The sequence below is a fragment of the Trematomus bernacchii genome, unplaced genomic scaffold (genome assembly GCF_902827165.1).
Source record: "Trematomus bernacchii unplaced genomic scaffold, fTreBer1.1, whole genome shotgun sequence".
NCBI lineage: Eukaryota > Metazoa > Chordata > Actinopteri > Perciformes > Nototheniidae > Trematomus > Trematomus bernacchii.
Genome location: NW_022987828.1, coordinates 8,759,618 through 8,778,646, shown reverse-complemented (window position 1 = coordinate 8,778,646; position 19,029 = coordinate 8,759,618). Strand labels below are relative to the sequence as shown.

At 39.4% G+C, this 19,029-nt stretch overlaps 1 protein-coding gene across 2 annotated transcripts in view; it reads right to left on the bottom strand.

The window, feature by feature from the left end:
• The window catches only part of spock2 (SPARC (osteonectin), cwcv and kazal like domains proteoglycan 2), a 28,301-nt gene that overhangs the window by 4,187 nt on the left and 5,085 nt on the right, over positions 1-19,029 (bottom strand). The window contains exons 2-6 of one of the 2 annotated variants that reach the window (XM_034152067.1): positions 11,109-11,117; positions 10,534-10,579; positions 3,036-3,150; positions 2,640-2,745; positions 1,359-1,467 (exon numbers count right to left, since the gene is read on the bottom strand). In XM_034152067.1, coding sequence (XP_034007958.1) covers positions 1,359-1,467; positions 2,640-2,745; positions 3,036-3,150; positions 10,534-10,579; positions 11,109-11,117 — 385 coding nt within the window. The remainder of the gene's footprint in view (positions 1-1,358; positions 1,468-2,639; positions 2,746-3,035; positions 3,151-10,533; positions 10,580-11,108; positions 11,118-19,029) is intronic. The other variant, XM_034152068.1, reaches the window with a different exon arrangement.

The window sequence follows — 19,029 nt, the reverse complement described above, 5'->3', positions numbered from 1 at the left end:
ATGTTACACAAGGTTTTGCAAAAGATACTGAGATATGAGGTTCCTATGGACTACATACATACATTACATAACTTAGGGGTAATATTTGACCAATCCGCGTCGTTTGATACCCATGTTAAGCAACTGACGAGATCTTGTTTCTTCCACCTACGAAACATTAGTAAACTGAGATCTGTAGTTTCAACACCCGATCTAGAAATGATTATACATGCGTTTATTTCATCTCGCATTGACTACGGCAACGCACTGTTCTCCTCTCTCAGCATGTCTGCTCTTGGTTGTCTGCAGGCAGTCCAGAATGCAGCTGCAAGACTTCGGTCAAATAAACGGTCCCACATTACCCCAATACTCAGATCTCTTCACTGGCTCCCTGTAGCTTATAAGATACAGTTCAAAATCCTCACTCTCACCTACAGAGCATTGCACGGTCAGACTCCTGCATATGTGGCTGACCTAATTCATCCATATACATCAGCCCGCCCACTCAGGTCACACATGCACAATTTACTGTCTGTCCCACCACGTACCCACCTTAAGACCCACGGTGATCAAGCGTTCGAGGCCGTGGCTCCTAAGCTATGGAACGCTCTGCCCGCTCATCTACGGTCTACTTACTCTGTTGACTCCTTTAAAACTAATTTAAAGACATTCCTGTTTGGGCAGGCGTTTGGGTAACCGGTGTGCTTGATTTTATTCTATTTTATACTATGTTTTTATTGTGTTTTTATTGTGTTTGTATTGTGTTTTGGTGCTTTTATGACTTCTTAACACGTGGCTTGTGTGGTCATTTATCATTGTACGATTCCTATGATGATGTTTTATTGTTTTGTCAAGCACTTTGTGACTTTGTCTGTGAAAAGCGCTTTATAAATAAACTTTACTTACTTACTTACATGGTACTCTATCTGGGCAATTTTACAGAGGAAAATGTTCACTACATAGATAGATATCTTGTAAAAATACTGTTGATAGCTGGCCAGAAAGCCATAACTAGGAAATGGTGCAAGGTGGAGCCTCCTGGCTCCTACTATGGAACAATGGATGGAGATTGTGGAGGAAATTCATATAATGGAAAAAATGACATATCGACTGAGACTGCAAGAAACAAGAAATGGTCAATGTTTAAGATTCAAACCAGCGACAAGGAACACTGACTGATTGAGTAAGAGGAACTGTCCTGACAAATGGTCAAATTAGAATGTGACTCCCAACTGCATTATTATTTTATTTATAAAATGTTATATTATCTCTGTATTTGTATCTATAGATGTATTGCATTGTTTATTTTGTTTGAGTTGTTTGTACACAGCTGTTGAAAAAAAACGTTTGGCATAGCTGCGCTGTGTGTTTAATCCTACCATGTTTGCTCTCCATGGATGTGGGGGCAGCAGTTGGACAAGGACACAGCCCTGGACACTTGAGAGTAAGATCCTTCCCGGTAAGACACACCTGCTGCTCCAGCTTGCACTGCAACACAAACACAAACACAAACACAAACACAAACACAAACACAAACACAAACACACACACACACACACACACACACACACACACACACACACACACACACACACACACACACACACACACACACACACACACACACACACACACACACACACACACACACACACACACACACACACACAACATCCACAAGGGGACACAAAGGTGAAGACAAATGAGTTATTGCTGCTACACAGATCAAATATTCATGGGGTGTCTGACTGTAAGGCCTTAATTTAAATCAGAGCCTTCTCATGAATGCGCTCTCTAACCTCTGCCTGCACACAAGGTCGGGAATAGTGATCCAAAAGACAAAGCATAAATCAATAAACACATGGGATTCTGTCACCACAGGCCACCAATTGGTCCTTCTGAGGCTATATATCATGGCTCCTTGTCTCGGTTTCCCCCCCTCCCTGAGACTCTGAGTGTGCAGGGTGAATGTCACTATTTACTGACAATGCTCAGTACATTATGTTAGCATGAGTGTAACACAAAGCAAAGCCGTGAATACGATTACCATCACCTGACAGGTGCACATCTTGTTATACATCGTGTATACGTGTCTGTTTCTGTTAGAAAACTTCACTTGTACAAGGTGTCAGGACTATTTTAGCAAATGTTATTAACACTACATATGTTATGGTAAAGCATGCAGATGATATGCTATTCGGAGGCCACATTTTTTCACTGCCAATGATTCCCAACCCTCCACCCCCAGAGTGATTATTTCTACCGTCTTTTATTTTCAGAGAAATGCTCATTACATTGATGGAGAAAAGGATGTTCTTCTTTATGTTTAAACCTATTCTATTCATTTTGCTGGCCAATTAGGGGCATCAGAAAAATGCTGTAATCATGATATTGACATAGTAAAGCCGCAGTTGGTGTCTTTGATAAAAAAAAAAATTAAAGCAAACTATTCCCACAAGCTATTCAGATGTATAACCTTCAATAACTAATTTAGTTTAAAAGTGTGTTACAGTCAGCTTCAAATTATTCATTTGGACCCCAATGGTGGTCCAATGGTTGGATAATACAATTATTTGGGAGACACAAAACCACTTTAGGAAAAAAAACTGCTCGTAAGGATTTCCTGCGAAGCCCTATAGGTTCGTTTTGCTTCAGTGTACCTTTGAGGCATAGTTGCGTCCGTCTGATCCGCACACAGGCCCAGAGGTGGAGATGAGACAGGGCAGACAGTTTCCTTCAGGAGACCTGAGAGCGGGCTGCTTCAGTCTGCAGGGCAGAGGACACCAAAAACACTTCAGCCTCGCAGAGCAAATGACACAGCAGCACCGACCTGAACATGGAGCAAACAGCCCTCCTCCCTGGTGTCTGAATGTATTAGCTTCTCATTAAACAGCAGGCAGCGCTACAGCACTCAGACAAGCTTTATTATGACCACATTGCAAAGCAGCACATACTTAATGTAAACTAGTTGGTGTCGACCTCGTGTTAATGTGAGCATTTTTAACAATGTGTTTTGGGAGTTAGTCAGTTCTTGCCCAGGGGCTACACACACTCACCTGTGTTCAAGTTTCTTGCGATTGACGCACACTGCTCTCTGGTTGCCCTGGGCGATACACACCTTGTGTCGGCTGCACTTAACCTTCTGACAGGGGTCCTTGGTGGTGTCTACATCTGGGAGAAAATAGAAACATGTGATGCATGCTGTATATGGCCACTGCTTCCCTTTCTACCTTTTTCTCTATCTTTCTTTGCCCATCATCCTACTATTCACTGGCAGTCTCAAATCCCAAATCTCTCCCCTGTATTTGCTCAGCATAACCTGAGTCAGTTTAAATTAATAGAGCGCTGCAGAACTGTTGGTCTTGCACTAGTAACAAATATGCATCCTGAGGCAGTTTGTGCTTCATTGAGGGTAGAAAAACTCTCGACCAGCAAAAAAACCCAGAAAAATTAAAGTTGCATTGCAGCTGTTTTAATTTGTGTAAAATCATCTTAATGTAAAAGTAGCCACAAGACAATCTATTCCATTCCCTTAAAATGGTCTGGAGGAAGTCACACCTCACTGAGATTTCTTATATTTACTACTTTAAGATTGTTTTTAATATCGCATTTTATACTGTATATATAATATATATACAGTATATTTTTTTGTTATATACTTTTTTCGCAATGTAGGCTAAAATGTGCATAGCTATAGCTCACTCATCCATCACACTCTCTGCTAGCAGCTAATGCTGGAGCGTGTGTCAGCACCCCACACACACTCATCATATGTCACTGTTGTCTATTCCTAGCAGGCTTCCTGCAGCCGACCTGGATGTCACACTCTTTTCTCTTCACTTCCACCGACCTTTATTCACCTACACTATCCATCATACATGGGAATACCGATTATTCACTGACTGCTATTGTGGGTTTTAATCTACATGAAGGAGGTGCTTGTGTTCATCTCCTCCTCTTACTGTATCCTGTTTTATGGCACTATTATAATTTCACAGACTGGCTTAGGATCTCCTCTCTTGTCCTTTCCGCTGGGTGAATACATGAATGCTGCCAACATCCCAGGATTATTGAGGCGAACCGACAGATATCTGATTTGAGAAGCAAATCCAAAACAATACACCCTCCTGTCATGGCTGAGCTGGTTGTATAACTGACTGACTGAGACACAGTGAGGCTCCGAGGCATTAATGCCTAGAAGCAGACTCCTCATCCATTCAGACTGTCAACAGTGGAGCCTTATTCTCTGGTCGCCCAGTATGCCGGTCCGCATTGATTGTATAGAGAGTATCCCTGTACAGTACCTCACACATCTCCCAGGTTTTCTTACTCTTTCTCAACCCTCTCCTGCCTTTTTTTCTCTTTCGATGCAGGTCCCCTCTGCCGGATTCACACCAGTGCATCAGCAGAATCAGGGTGCATCAGCCAATTAAACGCTTACGATAACGCCTGACACAAAGGATGACAAGGAGATTAAGGTACTAAAGGGAATAAAGCACAGAGGCTAAGAGGGCAAGTAAGCAAAACAATGTACTGTGTAATCCAACCAGTGAGAATTTCACAAATACCTAGGCGTAAGATGTTGAAGAATGCGAGACACAGCGTACAAGAAGAGAGCAGATAATCCTGCCTCCTAATGGCTAAACGTTTGTAAATAAATCTTGTTGGTAGCGAGCGGCTACAATGCTGGCACGGCGTTGTGTTGTGAGTACAGAAGCATAAGGTGGATGCCTGAGCCTCATGTTAACTTAACAGGCTTCCACGGATTAAAGCAGTGCCTGCGATGATGACGTTTCCATGGCAACAGGCTTTCCGTGGACCGGGAATCATTTCTGGTTTGACTGTGATTTGCAGCTCAATCTGGTGTTTCTGAGAAATCTCTGCCTCTCTCTCCGTCTCTACAAACCCACCCCCCCCCCCCCCCCCCCCCCGTGGTGCAATCATGTTTATCAATCTTCCTTCCTTTCACATTCCTTTGTCTCCACAAATCTGACATCCTCACTGTGTATTCTCATTCATGTTCTGCCTGCCCTGCGTGTTTATTGTTTTCCTCCTCACATCCACACATCTCTATTCAACCACAGATGCACCCACCTACTTCCATTTTTACTTTCCGAAAGTCTCTCCTTTGGTATTAAACTAATGCCCGCAGCAGTAAACCGCTCGTAATTAGGCCCCCTGTGCTTCTGTTTAATCCAATCCAGATTTGCATGAGGTTTATCCCTGCAGATTGAGGATAACGGAAGCAGAGCTCAGGCCTCATCCTCATCATCAACCCTCTTATCTACTATTTACACACTCTGTCTCTAACATCATCAGTGCTATCTTGTCTTCTAGGTTTACAATGAAGCCAGACATGTCTAGCAGTTCATGCAAAAAAGATGCTTGAGTTCCCACAGGAACACAAAATAATCAGACAGGCAAAAAAAACAGACTAAAGGTCTAAACTGTAACCAGCATTCATTGATTTGTTTTTTAACTATAGTGGGCGTGCAACAAGTTGAAAACACAAACATTTCATTTTGTTGCTTACTTCCATATTTAGCAGGTGTAGACGTAGACAAAACGTAAAGGATTTATTTTAGGGCATATTTAGAGGATGTTTAATGGAGGAGATTTAGTAGCAAGAAGATAATAAATACATGGGAGGCTTGTCTCTCCACTGGAGTAACATGCCGATCCCTTCACAGTCTATATGTTGGGTTTAGAATGAGTTAGAAGCAGCCCCAGATGGCCGGAGGAGGGAGAGCAGTAAGCGGCGATACTGGACAAATGTGTGGAGTGTGACGGTGAGGAGGGCAGCGGTAGACCCTGGAGGATTGTAGATGCTGCTTTTAGCGTTTGAGAGTTGCATAAATCCAGACACAAGGTGTGTACAGCGTTTATAAAGAGCTGTGCAGATTCCCTGCTGGGGGAAGGGTCTGGTTCAGTGTAATATAGTGGAGTTAAAACGTGTTAATAGCTGTGGAAAGGTTTAGCAGAGGGCAGGATTTGAATAAAAATGTCTGGCGGGCAGACATCCAGCGGAAGGCTTTAACATGACGTTTGATGGCAGTGTTTATGTGTGACTGTGTGAGCAAGCTCTAAGCAACAGGATTTATCAATAGCATCAAGAGGTATCAGACTCTCGACCTTGTGGAGTGTGGACTCAGCGTGTTTTCCTGTCTCCTTAGTGTCCCCCATTGATCTGACACCATTGATTGGACAGAAAGTATCCATCTACCTTTCACCTGGCCTCTCTGGCTGCCTGTTGAAATCCAAGGTACTCTTAAAACTCTTGAAAATAAGGTTTTCTGTGAGTGCTGTAGACAAACCGTTGAGTGTGTGTGCATGTGTATTTGTGTGTGTGTGTGTGCAGTTGTTTGTTCTTACAAGTCCAAATTACAGCCACTCTCCTGCAGTGTTTACTGTGTTTAGTGAGAGGTGATTCAATCAGTTGGCGGATTGATGAATTGACTGTAGAAATCGACTACAAATTACCCTGACCTCTCCCTCACTCTGCTCAGCGGAGTGGAGTCAGCCGCTGCAGGGCCTGAATGCAGATTTCCAGCCCAGTCTGCTGTTGCCACTGATTGTCTGTGCTTTAGGAAGGTTGACAGTTCAAAAGCCTTGTCCTCCTCTACACGCACTGCAGCAGTCTGGCGGAGAAATGAGGCCTGCAGGCTCATCTGAGCTCCAGAGTAAAGACATCACGCTGATTTAGTGATGTCTCAGAGGGACACATCTCCTGTTCTTTCTCCTTCGCTTCATTAGGCCACTCATAAAGGAAGGCAGATCAATGGAGGGAGATAGTACACTCATGTCAAAAACCAGAGAAAGGGAAATAGATAGATGAAGGGCTTTATACCGCGTGTGGAATGAAAGAAGCAGAGTACTTTTCATTTGGCAACCTAATGCAAGCACATGGAGCTTTGCTAAAGTGTTTTAGAAGCTAAGCACACATATTTGAATTCCCGTCATTATAGCAATGCCACTTTTGAATTTGACAAATCTCCGTTGAGAAAGTTAGGGTATTATTTCAACTAATTTGCCAGTGTACTTCAATATGTGATGGTTCTGCAAAACCTAGGACTACATACAAATAAAATGGCAAATGACTGCAATTAATTCTAGCACAAAAAAATCTAGATGCAGAATTGTCTGATGATGATGCAGTTGGTCGGACACTTGGCTAGTTATTTTAAAGCAATATGAATGTTAATAAGGTGGGTCAGATGGCTCAAAACCTTTTATCAAAAATACAGAGCTCACATTTAACATCAGCACAGATCACGCTCTCGATTTTGCACATTATTATAGTAATTCAATAGAGTTGAATATGGAGAATATAAAGAACATGGAGCCGTAGATCATTGGACGATGCAGTCTGACTCTTCTGCTCTGCAGAAAATGTATTTCAACAAAGTCTCAGTCAATACTTTTAGCTACGCAAGACAAAACTACAGCAATATTAAAACAAGTTTACTCCACCTACATTTTCTACCCTCAACCAGACCGCGGAACTGCTGAAACTGAAAGACATCTGAACAAAACCTACAGAAATCAAAGCAATTCTTCGATAGCAAGGAGCCTATTCTAAGATGAGTCAGGTAGTGAATATTTCTGTAAAAGTAAACGACGGTTTCAGGATGTGTTCACATTTAAACTACTTGCGAAGCACTTCAGATCCACATGTGACGACACACAAAAGGATGACAGCTCATTACAGGTGTATTGTATCATGCTTTTGGGAATGGGATGTTACAGGCTAATGATCCCTTCTTTGTCTTCTTCCTGTGGAACAAACAGCTTCCTCTTGACAGATGAACAAAGTACAAAGACGTCCTTTCACTTAACACTTTTTTCATTTTCACCCTATCATGCTCTCTTACACAAGCCAGCTATCTTCCTCCCCCTATTTCACATTTTTCTCCTCACCATATGCCCTGGAGTTGGCAGGAATAATGTTGATGTCAGTCACTTTACACTAAATCAAGGTGAATTAGCCCCCCATCTCTGTCTCACTCTCCTCTCATGCTTTTACTTCTCTCTCTGGCCTTTCATTGCATAATTAGTCCTTCATTAAGCCCTTTGGAAATTGCGCTAATGGACTCTGCCATTCAGCCGACTTCATTTAAGCTGCAAATCAACCGACAATGGTCGAGGACACGACTCTGTCATGACTTCATCTTGCAGAGACTCAATTAAGTCTCAGCAGGAGTCCAGGATAGACTTCCGACATCAGCATGACTCTCGCACAAGACTGCAGCAGGAAAAAGGAAATAAACGGGGAAGCAGGATAAAGTAGCGATATTTTGAAGTCAGACAATGTTTACCATCTCCTAAGGGAGGCACATCGGATCCATTCAAGCAGATGAAACAGAGTGCTAACATCTTCCAACCTTTTTTTTTTGCTGAGGAACTCACAACAAGTGTGGACAGCGAGCGGATGACCCCGGAGTACAAACACAGAGCGTACGCAACGCTGTCTAACACCATGAAGCATCACAGTTCAAACACAGGCCACAGATTCAGTCCAAATGCTACAGCACAGGCTAATAGCAGTTCGTTTGAATAAATCATGTGGCTTTGCTTTCACTGCATCATCATGCATCCCCGGACGTCATACCATTGTTTTGATTTAGTTGTTGCGTACATGTATAGGATGTTACGTTGGTGTCTATATCGAGAGCTGTGGTGAAAATGTTTTGCACGTAAATAAACTACCGGATTGGGTTCCATTAGAATTGTTTGCCTTATTTTTTTATCTTGGACTGATTTGGATCTACTTTAGATTTGGCTATTTAGCCTTGATTATCTTTAAGATCCTTTAAACCATATAAAAAACACATCTTACATGATAATGGACTAGACATTTGAAGAGTAGCAAATGTTTTGTTGTTGTCTCTTGTGTTGTGCCTATCCCTGTGTTACATAATGAGCATTAAAACAGTGTTGCATTATGGGTTGTTTATAGTCTTATTGTTGCTAGGCTAGAGACTTTCTCAATGTCTGTGCGAAGTGTTTTGCTGCCACTGAAGAAATGCATTCCTGACGAGTGAGGTGAAATCTGCAGGGATGGGAGTCAGCTGTCAGGCCGCCAAGATTTTATAGAATTTTATAATGGAGAGCTCAAAAAGAGAGTCTGAAATCTGCCCGACAGGAGAGGGTGAGTCAATGAAGAAGAAACTGCACCTAAAACGTACTCCAACAAGCTACACAACTGTGGATTTACATTATGCTTTAGTGGAAGTATTCCATCTGTATCTTTATTGAGATAAAAAAAAAGCATTGAGAGGAAGGACTATCTTATCTTTTTATTAATAGTGTCTCAGGGAAACTTTCTTAACGAGACTATTAAAAAATATTTTTCGAAAACCGCAGGTCCTTCCTTCCTGCAGCGGTCAGACTATACAACCACAGCACAGCCCCTAGTAGACACCCCCCCTCCCCTACACACACCACAACACAGACTATATCACCCCTTGCTGCTAAATACCAATCAACTGCAATATGTGCTATATGTGCAATATATATATATGCCGTTAATAACTGTGTAATTTATAACTGGCTGCTAATCCTTAGAACTGTTACAAGGTGTGTTTTTTTTGCATTTTGTATCTTGTAAATTGTGTAACTTGCTGCAGTTAAATACCATCATACTATTTGCAATATGTGCTATATGTGCAATATATACATTATATACATATGCCATTAATAACTGTGTAATATATACCTGGCTGCTAAATCCTAAGAACTGTTACAGGATTTGTATTTTGGAAAGTATTTTTCTTTTACTTTTATTTTTTATATTATATTTTTATTATATCATAACTTAGTACTTTTTTCTTAACATAGGTAACATTAAGCTGTCTGTGGCTCTTTCCTGCTGTAACAATGCAAATGTCCCCTCTGTGGGACTAATAAAGGTATTCTGATTCTGATTCTGATTCATTCTTTGTCATTATAGAAATGTTTTGTACTGCATACAGTATATGGTGTATATTTTGTAAGTATATATTATCTACTATTTACACACTCACTCATATATGCACTAACATAATTTGTATCAAGCACTATTTTTATTCTAATATATTCTACTGTTTCTTCTTGCACTATTTTAATTTAATTTTAATTTTTAATTTGTTTTATTGTTTTATGTCCTATATAACTATGTTGCAATGTTGGAGGAGCTTGGGACTTAATATTTTCATTGCCATTTCTACACTGTAACTACTGTGCATATGACTAAAGCCTTTGTATTTGAATTGAAATAATGATAGCAAAAAAGAAACTATGGATCTTTAATGAGGTTAATAAAACTAGATTATGGTTTTAAAAGAGTCCACAATAGCTTTTTGATTGCTCAAGTTAAACTATTCTGAGCATGATAATATATTATTTTCAAAATATAGTTTTAGTGCTTGCTCAAAATGTCTTATTGCACACTCAGGATTAAGACACAATTATAATGCAATAAATGTAAGACTGTATTAAACTAAGACACAATAGGTGTATGTTAAATGGCATTGAGTGACTTAACTAACCACGCGGAGCGAAGGAGATGACACTTACTCTCATTAGAAGCTTGATTCTCATCCCAGGTACGAACATAATCATCCTGCAGAAACACGAAGAGAAAATAATCATGTATTAGCATCTGCGGAAAATGATGAGACACGTAGTTCACACACTGCAGGCCTGAGTGCACAGCGTTGTTGATGGCACAACACATCGACACTCTGTCACCTTCATAGAGGAGAAGTAGTTTACATTATCATCGTACACTGATTATAATGTGTACATTATTCTTGCAGCATGATAATTAGTGAGTCAAACAGATGGGAATGAACTGTGGATGTACATCTGTATGGAAATGAGCCCAACAAATGTGCACCCGGTGCCTATATGTGAGGCATATGGCTCTTCTTTAAGTGCTCCTCCCCCTCCCTAACTTAATTAGAACATTAAACGTTCAATTTCAAAAAAGGAAGTTGAAGGAGATTTTAAATTTAGAAAGAAGAGTAGGAAGAGTGTCAGAGAAGTATAGATAAGACACACAAAAAGAGAAGGAAATGAGACATGAATGAAAACAAAATATGTACAAAAACAGCTGAAAAAGCAGTGTCAAAAATCTGAAGAGAACTGACCTCTACCTCCTGGTGAAATGACAGCAAAAGGAGAGAAAAGAGCCAATATTAGTGAGGTACAGGGTATTAAGTTGCATTCAATGACATTGGAAGAACCAAAGAAAGACTTTTCATGTACATTTAAAACCCCTCTTCTAACATTTAACGTAAGTTTAAAAAACATCCTTATTTAGTGTCCCAGAACTCTGATCGGTGCACGGAAATACATGACATAGCAACAAATATAAATACACAAAATCTCTCCAAATCCAAATTTCACTGGTGTGTACGGTGCTACAAGTATGAGTGTAACAAATACAGAAGGTTTTATTTTGATTGAAAAATATATTATCAGGGTTTTATTATTTAAAAAATATAGAAACAATTTGGAAAGATGACATTATGAATATTATTTTCTTGCATATCATAAAAAAAGAGCACTTAACTAGACACTTATAATGGTATTTCCTTCACTCATAAGGGAATACGACAGAAGATATGTACAGATGTAAAGCTCTTGTAAGCATATTGCTGTCTGAAATAATAAGCATGAGTCAAGATATTTACAAATCCTCCGCCCCCCTCTTTTCCTCAGAGATGACTTACTCATCACCGTAAACATTAACTGTACTGGAGGAGTGTGCCAAACAGCTCCCTGGAAGGTGATAAATCCTGACACAACACGTGAAATAAGCAGCCCTCATGAAAGCTGGTACCTTCTTCTATGACCCTCAAAGTTGAGTTTCACAGGGGTAAATATTTTTTCATTACTGGCAAGGACTCCACTCAAGGTTTCAAATCTACCGAACAGTCTATCTGTTGCTCTATCTCATCCCCCTGCTCAATGACAGAGAAATCACTCCCAGTAAACTGGCTCATGTCTAGAATTTAACTCAACACTCACTTGAGCTTAAAGGTAGGGTATGTAAGTTTGAGAAACCGGCTCGAGATACACTTTTTGTTATATTCCATGGAATGCTCTTAACATCCCGATAGCAATGAATATCTTAAGTGCTTTGACAAAAAATCCATAAAAAAATGTCATCTGTGGAAGCCGTAGTACTGTAAAAAGCACGACCAATCATTTTAGCCGGCCCGGCTAAAATAACTGGATGGCCTACCTGCCTGTCAGCCTTCCATCTGTGCACAAACTTATCTCGTGCCCTCATTGGTCATGTGCGCGTTCGTGTGTGTTGGAGGAGGGGCTCTATAAGGAAGTGGCAGATTTTCTCCGGTTGTGTATTTTCAAATTCTAGCGCACTCGAGCTGGTTTCTCAAACTTACATACCCCACCTTTAATGAATGATTGCTGGTTGTGTGATTTACCCTTGTTGGGCCTGATAAAGTCACACATTAGCAAGGCAAGGCCTCAAAGAGTTTACGACCTGGCCATTAATCTGACGCCTCCCATGTCTCCTTTTATTGATGCCTCAGCTCCTGCATTATTTAGCAGCCTTTCTGTATTTGTGTTTCTGCCAAGACCGATGAGGGAAGCGTCCTGCCGCGCTGACAGGACTGGAAATCAATGATTTCATAAAAGAGAGGCTGCAGAAAATGTATTCGGGAAAAATAAATTCTCCTGAGTGTACAATGGAAGTGAGAATGAGACGCAGAGCACGGTGACAAGTTTGGCACACGGCAGTGAAGTTATATCACCAGAAAATATGACTCACGGAGAAGAATTTTGATGAAAGACTGTTGTGTCTTTTTTTTAATACACATGATTAGAGGAGTGCAGAAAACACTCAGCATCCAGGAGCTCTGTAATCTACCCGATAACATCAGAAAGATCTCCTCTTGCTAAACGGAGCGGGGGAACGTACCCTCCACATCAAACATGGCAGATTGTTCACCCCACTGCTGATGTTCGCAATAATGATGGACAGTCCACAATCCCTCATGAGCTGTAACATTGGGTTCAGCTCAAGTGGAACTCTAAAAAAGCTTTTAAAAAATCCTGGTAGATGGAAACAAAGAACAAACAGGAAACAGGTTGAAATGATTGTGTGTGTCTATCTGACAGCGCGTGTGTGTGTGTGTGACTGACAGGTGTTTCTAGGTAAATGTCAGCTGTCAGATGCACTCTGTGTTCACTGTGGTTACCCTGAGGGGTTCGTTTGTGGTGACAGCGCATCACTGCCTTATCAGTTCCAAAGCAAACACAGTACACTCATTTGGAGATGAGTCCGCCGGATGATGGTTTATACTTGAGTTGTCTCAAAATGAGCGTTAATATCTGCCTTCAATGGATTCATCAAACCCACGCAGAACAGCACAGGGCGACAATGTCCTCACCGCCCTCTGTATCAAACTCATATTACTGCTTAGCCGTTGCTTTTGCTAACTAGTCAAGTTGCAGTTTACATCCATATCTGACCGAAATGTAATCACTGTTAAATTGTATCATATTAAGACATCTAGTGAAATTGTTACAATATTCATATATTATCACTGACACCTTGAGCTTTGACGCCTAATCAGTCTAAGTTGACATTTGAAATTTTAAGAAATGTCCTCAAGACGTTACTGAGATATCACAATCACGATAATGTGATGAAAAGTGTCTTCAGCTGTCACAGCGGTAAAAATGCATTAAGGGCCATGAATTTCAGAACATACCGAGCCCAACCTTAGGGTTTTTTGCATTACAGAGTCTATGTGGCCAAAACCTTTTTATGAGTGACATCAAAAGACTAAGAAAATGCTGCAAAGTAACCACAATAACCGAGGTTGCACTTTGTTTACATACCATTTTTAAGAACAGATGTTCTATTTTATATACATGAAAGCATGTGGAGGCACACTACTGTTGAATACTGTTGTAGTATAAAATATAACCCCACAATATGATGAAATAGAGAGGAAAAATCAAAAAATTACATTGCCCCAAGGGTGTCATCAGTAGCTTTGCTACATACAGTATCATTTCATTTCCTCCCACCTAGAGATTCACATAAAGGCTCACAACCTCTCAGCTTGGGTTTACAGATCACATGAGACGTGCATGAGATGAAACAAAACCCCCTTAACAATACTCTCATCCTATATGCTCTCCTCTTATCTTCATGCACACTGGGCTGCGGGGCACGAGAAGCAAGCCTGCTGATTCCTGTATTGCTGCATGCTCACAGGCTGTAAGCTGATGCTTCAGGATCGCAGAGCAGAGGCAGAGCATCAAACGCTGTTAGTCTGGTCTGCCTTGCTTGCAGGAACGCGTCAAGAGGGAGCTTATCTAAGAAATCTGGGAGGACTGGTTAGGTAAAAGGTGAAGTGAGGGTCAGTACTTTTTGGATTTATAACATTGGACAATTTAAGGTTGGGGACGAAGCATAGAGCAGCCGTTCCCCTTGCATCACAAGATTGATCTGCTGGGGGATGATGTGGAAGAAAGGAGAATAACTCAACTTTATGCCGGCCAAAACTATGCTTACTTTTTCTGAGTGAAGTGTTTGATAATTTCAACTTTCAAGGCCTCTACATTTATTCCAATAAATAAAAACAATTTCCGGAATCTTAATTCGATTAAAGTATTTGAAAATGTGAAATTGCAAAGTGCGTTATTACCTCTAAGGATGGAAGGACACATTCCCTTTACTTTTCAAAGTTATATATTTTATATTTTTGTTGCTTAAGGTTAATTTTCTTACTGACGTTTCTCTGAATATTGTCCACTAACTGTATTGCCATCAAAGTCTAAATGAAAGAGGATCTGAGTTAAATAAATGTTGACAAGCTAAGCTGAGTGTCCTTCAATGTATAACCTAGCTGGAAGCTGAGCTTAAGGAGATTTGAAGTTTAAACGTAAACTTTGATATACAGTATTTATTTATTGTGATTCTACAATTTAGCGTACATTCCATGTCCATTGATGTCCATTGATGATAATTATAATTATTCTAACTATTTTCTTCAAAAATATCATATTTTGCCTATAATTGGAAAGCATGTTATAATATCACACAAACATTATGTGCATCCTATGCTTTATTTAGCTTGAAATATGTTTTGATGTTCTTAAATTGTCAGTTTTTGCTATGTCCGTTTTTCAGTTGAGGGTGTCTTGGTTTCAAAATAATGAATAAAAACCATTACAGTAAATAAAAACTATTATTCATTTATTTCAAAAGTCTAAATACTAAAGAATAATAATATTTGTTTAATTGATTTCCTCCTTTAAATAATTTGAATGTCCGCAAAAGTTCTGTCAACTATGTTACGAACAGAACTTCCCCCTTTAACTCAAAAATGGTTTGTCCCAATATCATGTTACCAGCATCACATGATGCCATGTTCCTCTTTGGCAGACATTTTGAACACACTGTGGTGATTGTCCTCTAATTGTTTACAATATGTTATGTATAATAGCACATTGTCAATGAGTATATTAATTGACCATCAACAATGTTACGTACATTGATATGGTTTACAATTGTTTAATGATTTTAATTCAATTATATGTTCAAATGTGATGTTAACCTGTTCAAGAAAATGACATGTGGTCATCCAGGCAAGGCCTACCATTGAAATGATGGGTCAAAATAGGGAAATTGTCAACTAGGTTACCTGTCAACTACTGTAAGTTACCCAATACTGTAATAACTGTAGTAACTTAGTTGACAGGTAACCTAGTTGACAATTTGTATGACATGTAGACATCATTGCACATCATTATCAATAGAATTTTGCACTTCTGCCTTGAAATGAACATAGTGCTGATGGTTAATAATGTGTCCAGTCAACTATGTTATTTGCGTCAAATGTTTGACTTTCATTGTCAACTATGTTGCACCTCATTCTTTCAAATTTAAAATATCTAAAATAGTGCTTCTGATATCCTTTATAGTATATTGTACATCTACACAGGTTGGAGTTTTACATGACATAAAAATATCCCTATCCTTAATGACAGTGCTGAACATATCACATGAAAAAACAAAACTTTAATACAATTATTTTTTAAACTATACTGAGGAATATACTAACTTGAACCACTGATTGTTCTATTGAGAAAGAACACTTTTTTTGAACATTTTTGTTGATGTGAAATGTACCCTAAATTATAGAATCATAAGCATTTTGCCATACGTGGCGTTTGTTGGATCAATATTTACAATACATGTATAGTTTTATTCATATTCTGACATTTCTGTATTGATTTGTTTTTATTATGTTGTATTTGCAGAACAAGCCTCTGGTGTATTTTCACTCTGGGGACTACAATTGTAAACAGCATTTCCTATGTATAACTGTACTCTATTTGAAATCATAATACCAGAAACCATATTGTGGTCAGATTTGTGTCTACATAAAGAAAATCAGATGTAAATTATTAGCCAAGCTCCTTCCAAATGAGGATTGTGTGAGTCATACAAAATATTTGGGCAATACAACTCAAAACGTTAGCCATATTTTGTGCTTTAGGTGGCTGATAGATTTCCATTTCTATCGTTAAACATACTGAAACTGTAACAGATTTTTTTCCACTTTGCCTTACTGTTTCATACATGAATAATTTCTTCCTTTCATGCTAGAGCTGGTGGAAAAAAGGTATTAATTTATGTCTGCACTGAAGTGTGTCACACAGTTATTATGCTTTATACATAATAAGAAAGGCTCTAATGCCACTCTTTCATGCTCAAGTAAATATGAGCAACGTCAGAAATACTGTGACAGCAAAGGATGAATAAAAGGTCAAATACAAACGCTGGCTGAAGTTTTCACTCAATTATGTAAGCGGTGAATTGCTTTTTCCATTTCACTGGATACATATTCAAAGGTCCAAGACAAAAAATTGACTGGTTCTACTGAGTTGCCATTCTCAAACTTTCATGCGTCGTCACACATGCACTCACACAACAGACACACACAAACAGTTACAGCTAGACTATCACACTTATAGTCCACAAAGTCTCTGTGCACTCATGCCAGCCCTGTACTAGGGCTATCTATAAATAAAATCAGCCCTTGTGCCTTCCGAGGCCCCGCGGGGAATAAGAAAACAGTCTGCAACTCACAGGAGTATCTGGTACAAGCAGCGAGAACCTTCACACTTGACTGAAAACATCAGCCCCAACTGAAAAACAGACATGTACAACAATGGAAAATCAATAAAGTTGCCTTGGTAGGGCATTCAAGAAGGATAAGAACCAGCCAATGATTTGAGACAGGGGAGCTGAAAACAATGAAGGCTATTCGAAAAAGAAAGTCACAACAAGATTAGCAACAACAAGGACTGAAACCTGGTCAAGGGGAAAAGGCAGACTTGGCGTGCCTAACAAGTTATCAAGCTTACTCATCACTAATGCTCCTACAATCCTATTCCTATAGAACAAGTTAGCCTACTATTTTCTTAATTGTAAGCTAAATTCTTTTGAACATCTATTGGTGCGCCAATAGATTTAAAGACAAACCCCTTTATTAGCATACTGTTGCTATACCAGTTAAGCCTTCCATTAGTTGTTATTTTTTTAACAATTGGAATTAAGTTTAAGACAAAGGTAGAAAAAACCAGCCGTCTCCTTTCTAGCTGGTGACAGTCAATTTTGCTGGCTGAACTAACTTGCTAGCAGATTTGATCAGCTGTAGCTAACAATGAAGCTAATGAAAGCTTTAAAATGTTTCAAATTGACCGAGAACAACACTAATAAGGTAATTAATTCACTTGATAATGATAAGAACAACTAAACCAGGAACAAACCTTAATGTCAGGAAGAACACTGGCAGAAAATCCATGAGGGAACACGAGAAAGGGACAAGCACAGAAGGACTGACCGCACTAGAAAACATTGACAACATCTCACAGGGAACACTGTCAGACTCACAGGTATACTGTATGTACACAATCAGAACTAATCACATAAACGAGACACAGCTGGGGTATAAAGGCAAAAACACAGGGGAGCGACACAATTTTGTGATTTTACCAAAATTAGACAGGAAATTGAAAAACCAAAAGCCCAGATCACGACACAAGTCGTAGATTTCGCTTTTATGTTCCTATTTTCCATCATGTATGTTTCACTTTGCAAGACAGTATTAATGCAACATTTTGTGTGGGGAACACAACGATAAAAATAAAATAAGGTAGTTTTTCTGAGTTGGATAACAGCTAATGTTTTCACAAGTCTCTCAGGTCAACCCAGTATCACTGCATTTCGTGTTATAGTCACGAAATTAATCTATTGATTCGTGTTCACCAACACGATTTCCCCCTTTTTTTCACGTCACACAGAACGATTTTAAAAGCAATGTAAATAATAACAAATTAGAAGGAAAAAAAGATTTAAAAAATACAGATTTCAGTACTGAGCCCCATTTCTTTTCCTCACGGACGGCAAGAAAAGTCCGACATTATACAATTTAAAATAAAAACAAGAATTGTGGCTTGATATTGAGTAAGAAAATGTTTTTATGAACCACACAGCTTCTGGTCTTCCAAGACCCGACCGGACAAAAAGACATGGTGCAGGCACGAAACATACTACCAATAGAAATACATTGCTTGTAAAATCGTTCTGTGTGACACGATAAAAAGGGGAAATCGTGTTGGTGAACACGAATCAATAGATTTTGTGACTATAACACGAAATGCCGTGAGACTGGGTTGCTCAGGTACTCTCAGGTGCTAAAACATTTGAATTTGCACTGCTATTTTCAACCACTTCTAACTTTTTCTAATCAAATTATCTTGAATCAGCTACTTTGTCTACGAAAGCTGATATAACACTGGCTGTGACTCAGTCTGGCTCAAGCCCAAAGGTAATAACACTTGGGTGGCATTTACTGTAGGGACAGCCACTGCCACTTAGAGTTATTGTTCGTTTTAAAAGAAAAAATGTGATTTATTGAACCTGCCTTCTGGAATCGCAAAGCCACTCTGTCTAGTGATAATTTAAGAGGCGCAGTGCATTTTCAAATGAAAGTTAATCATGAGACATAAACT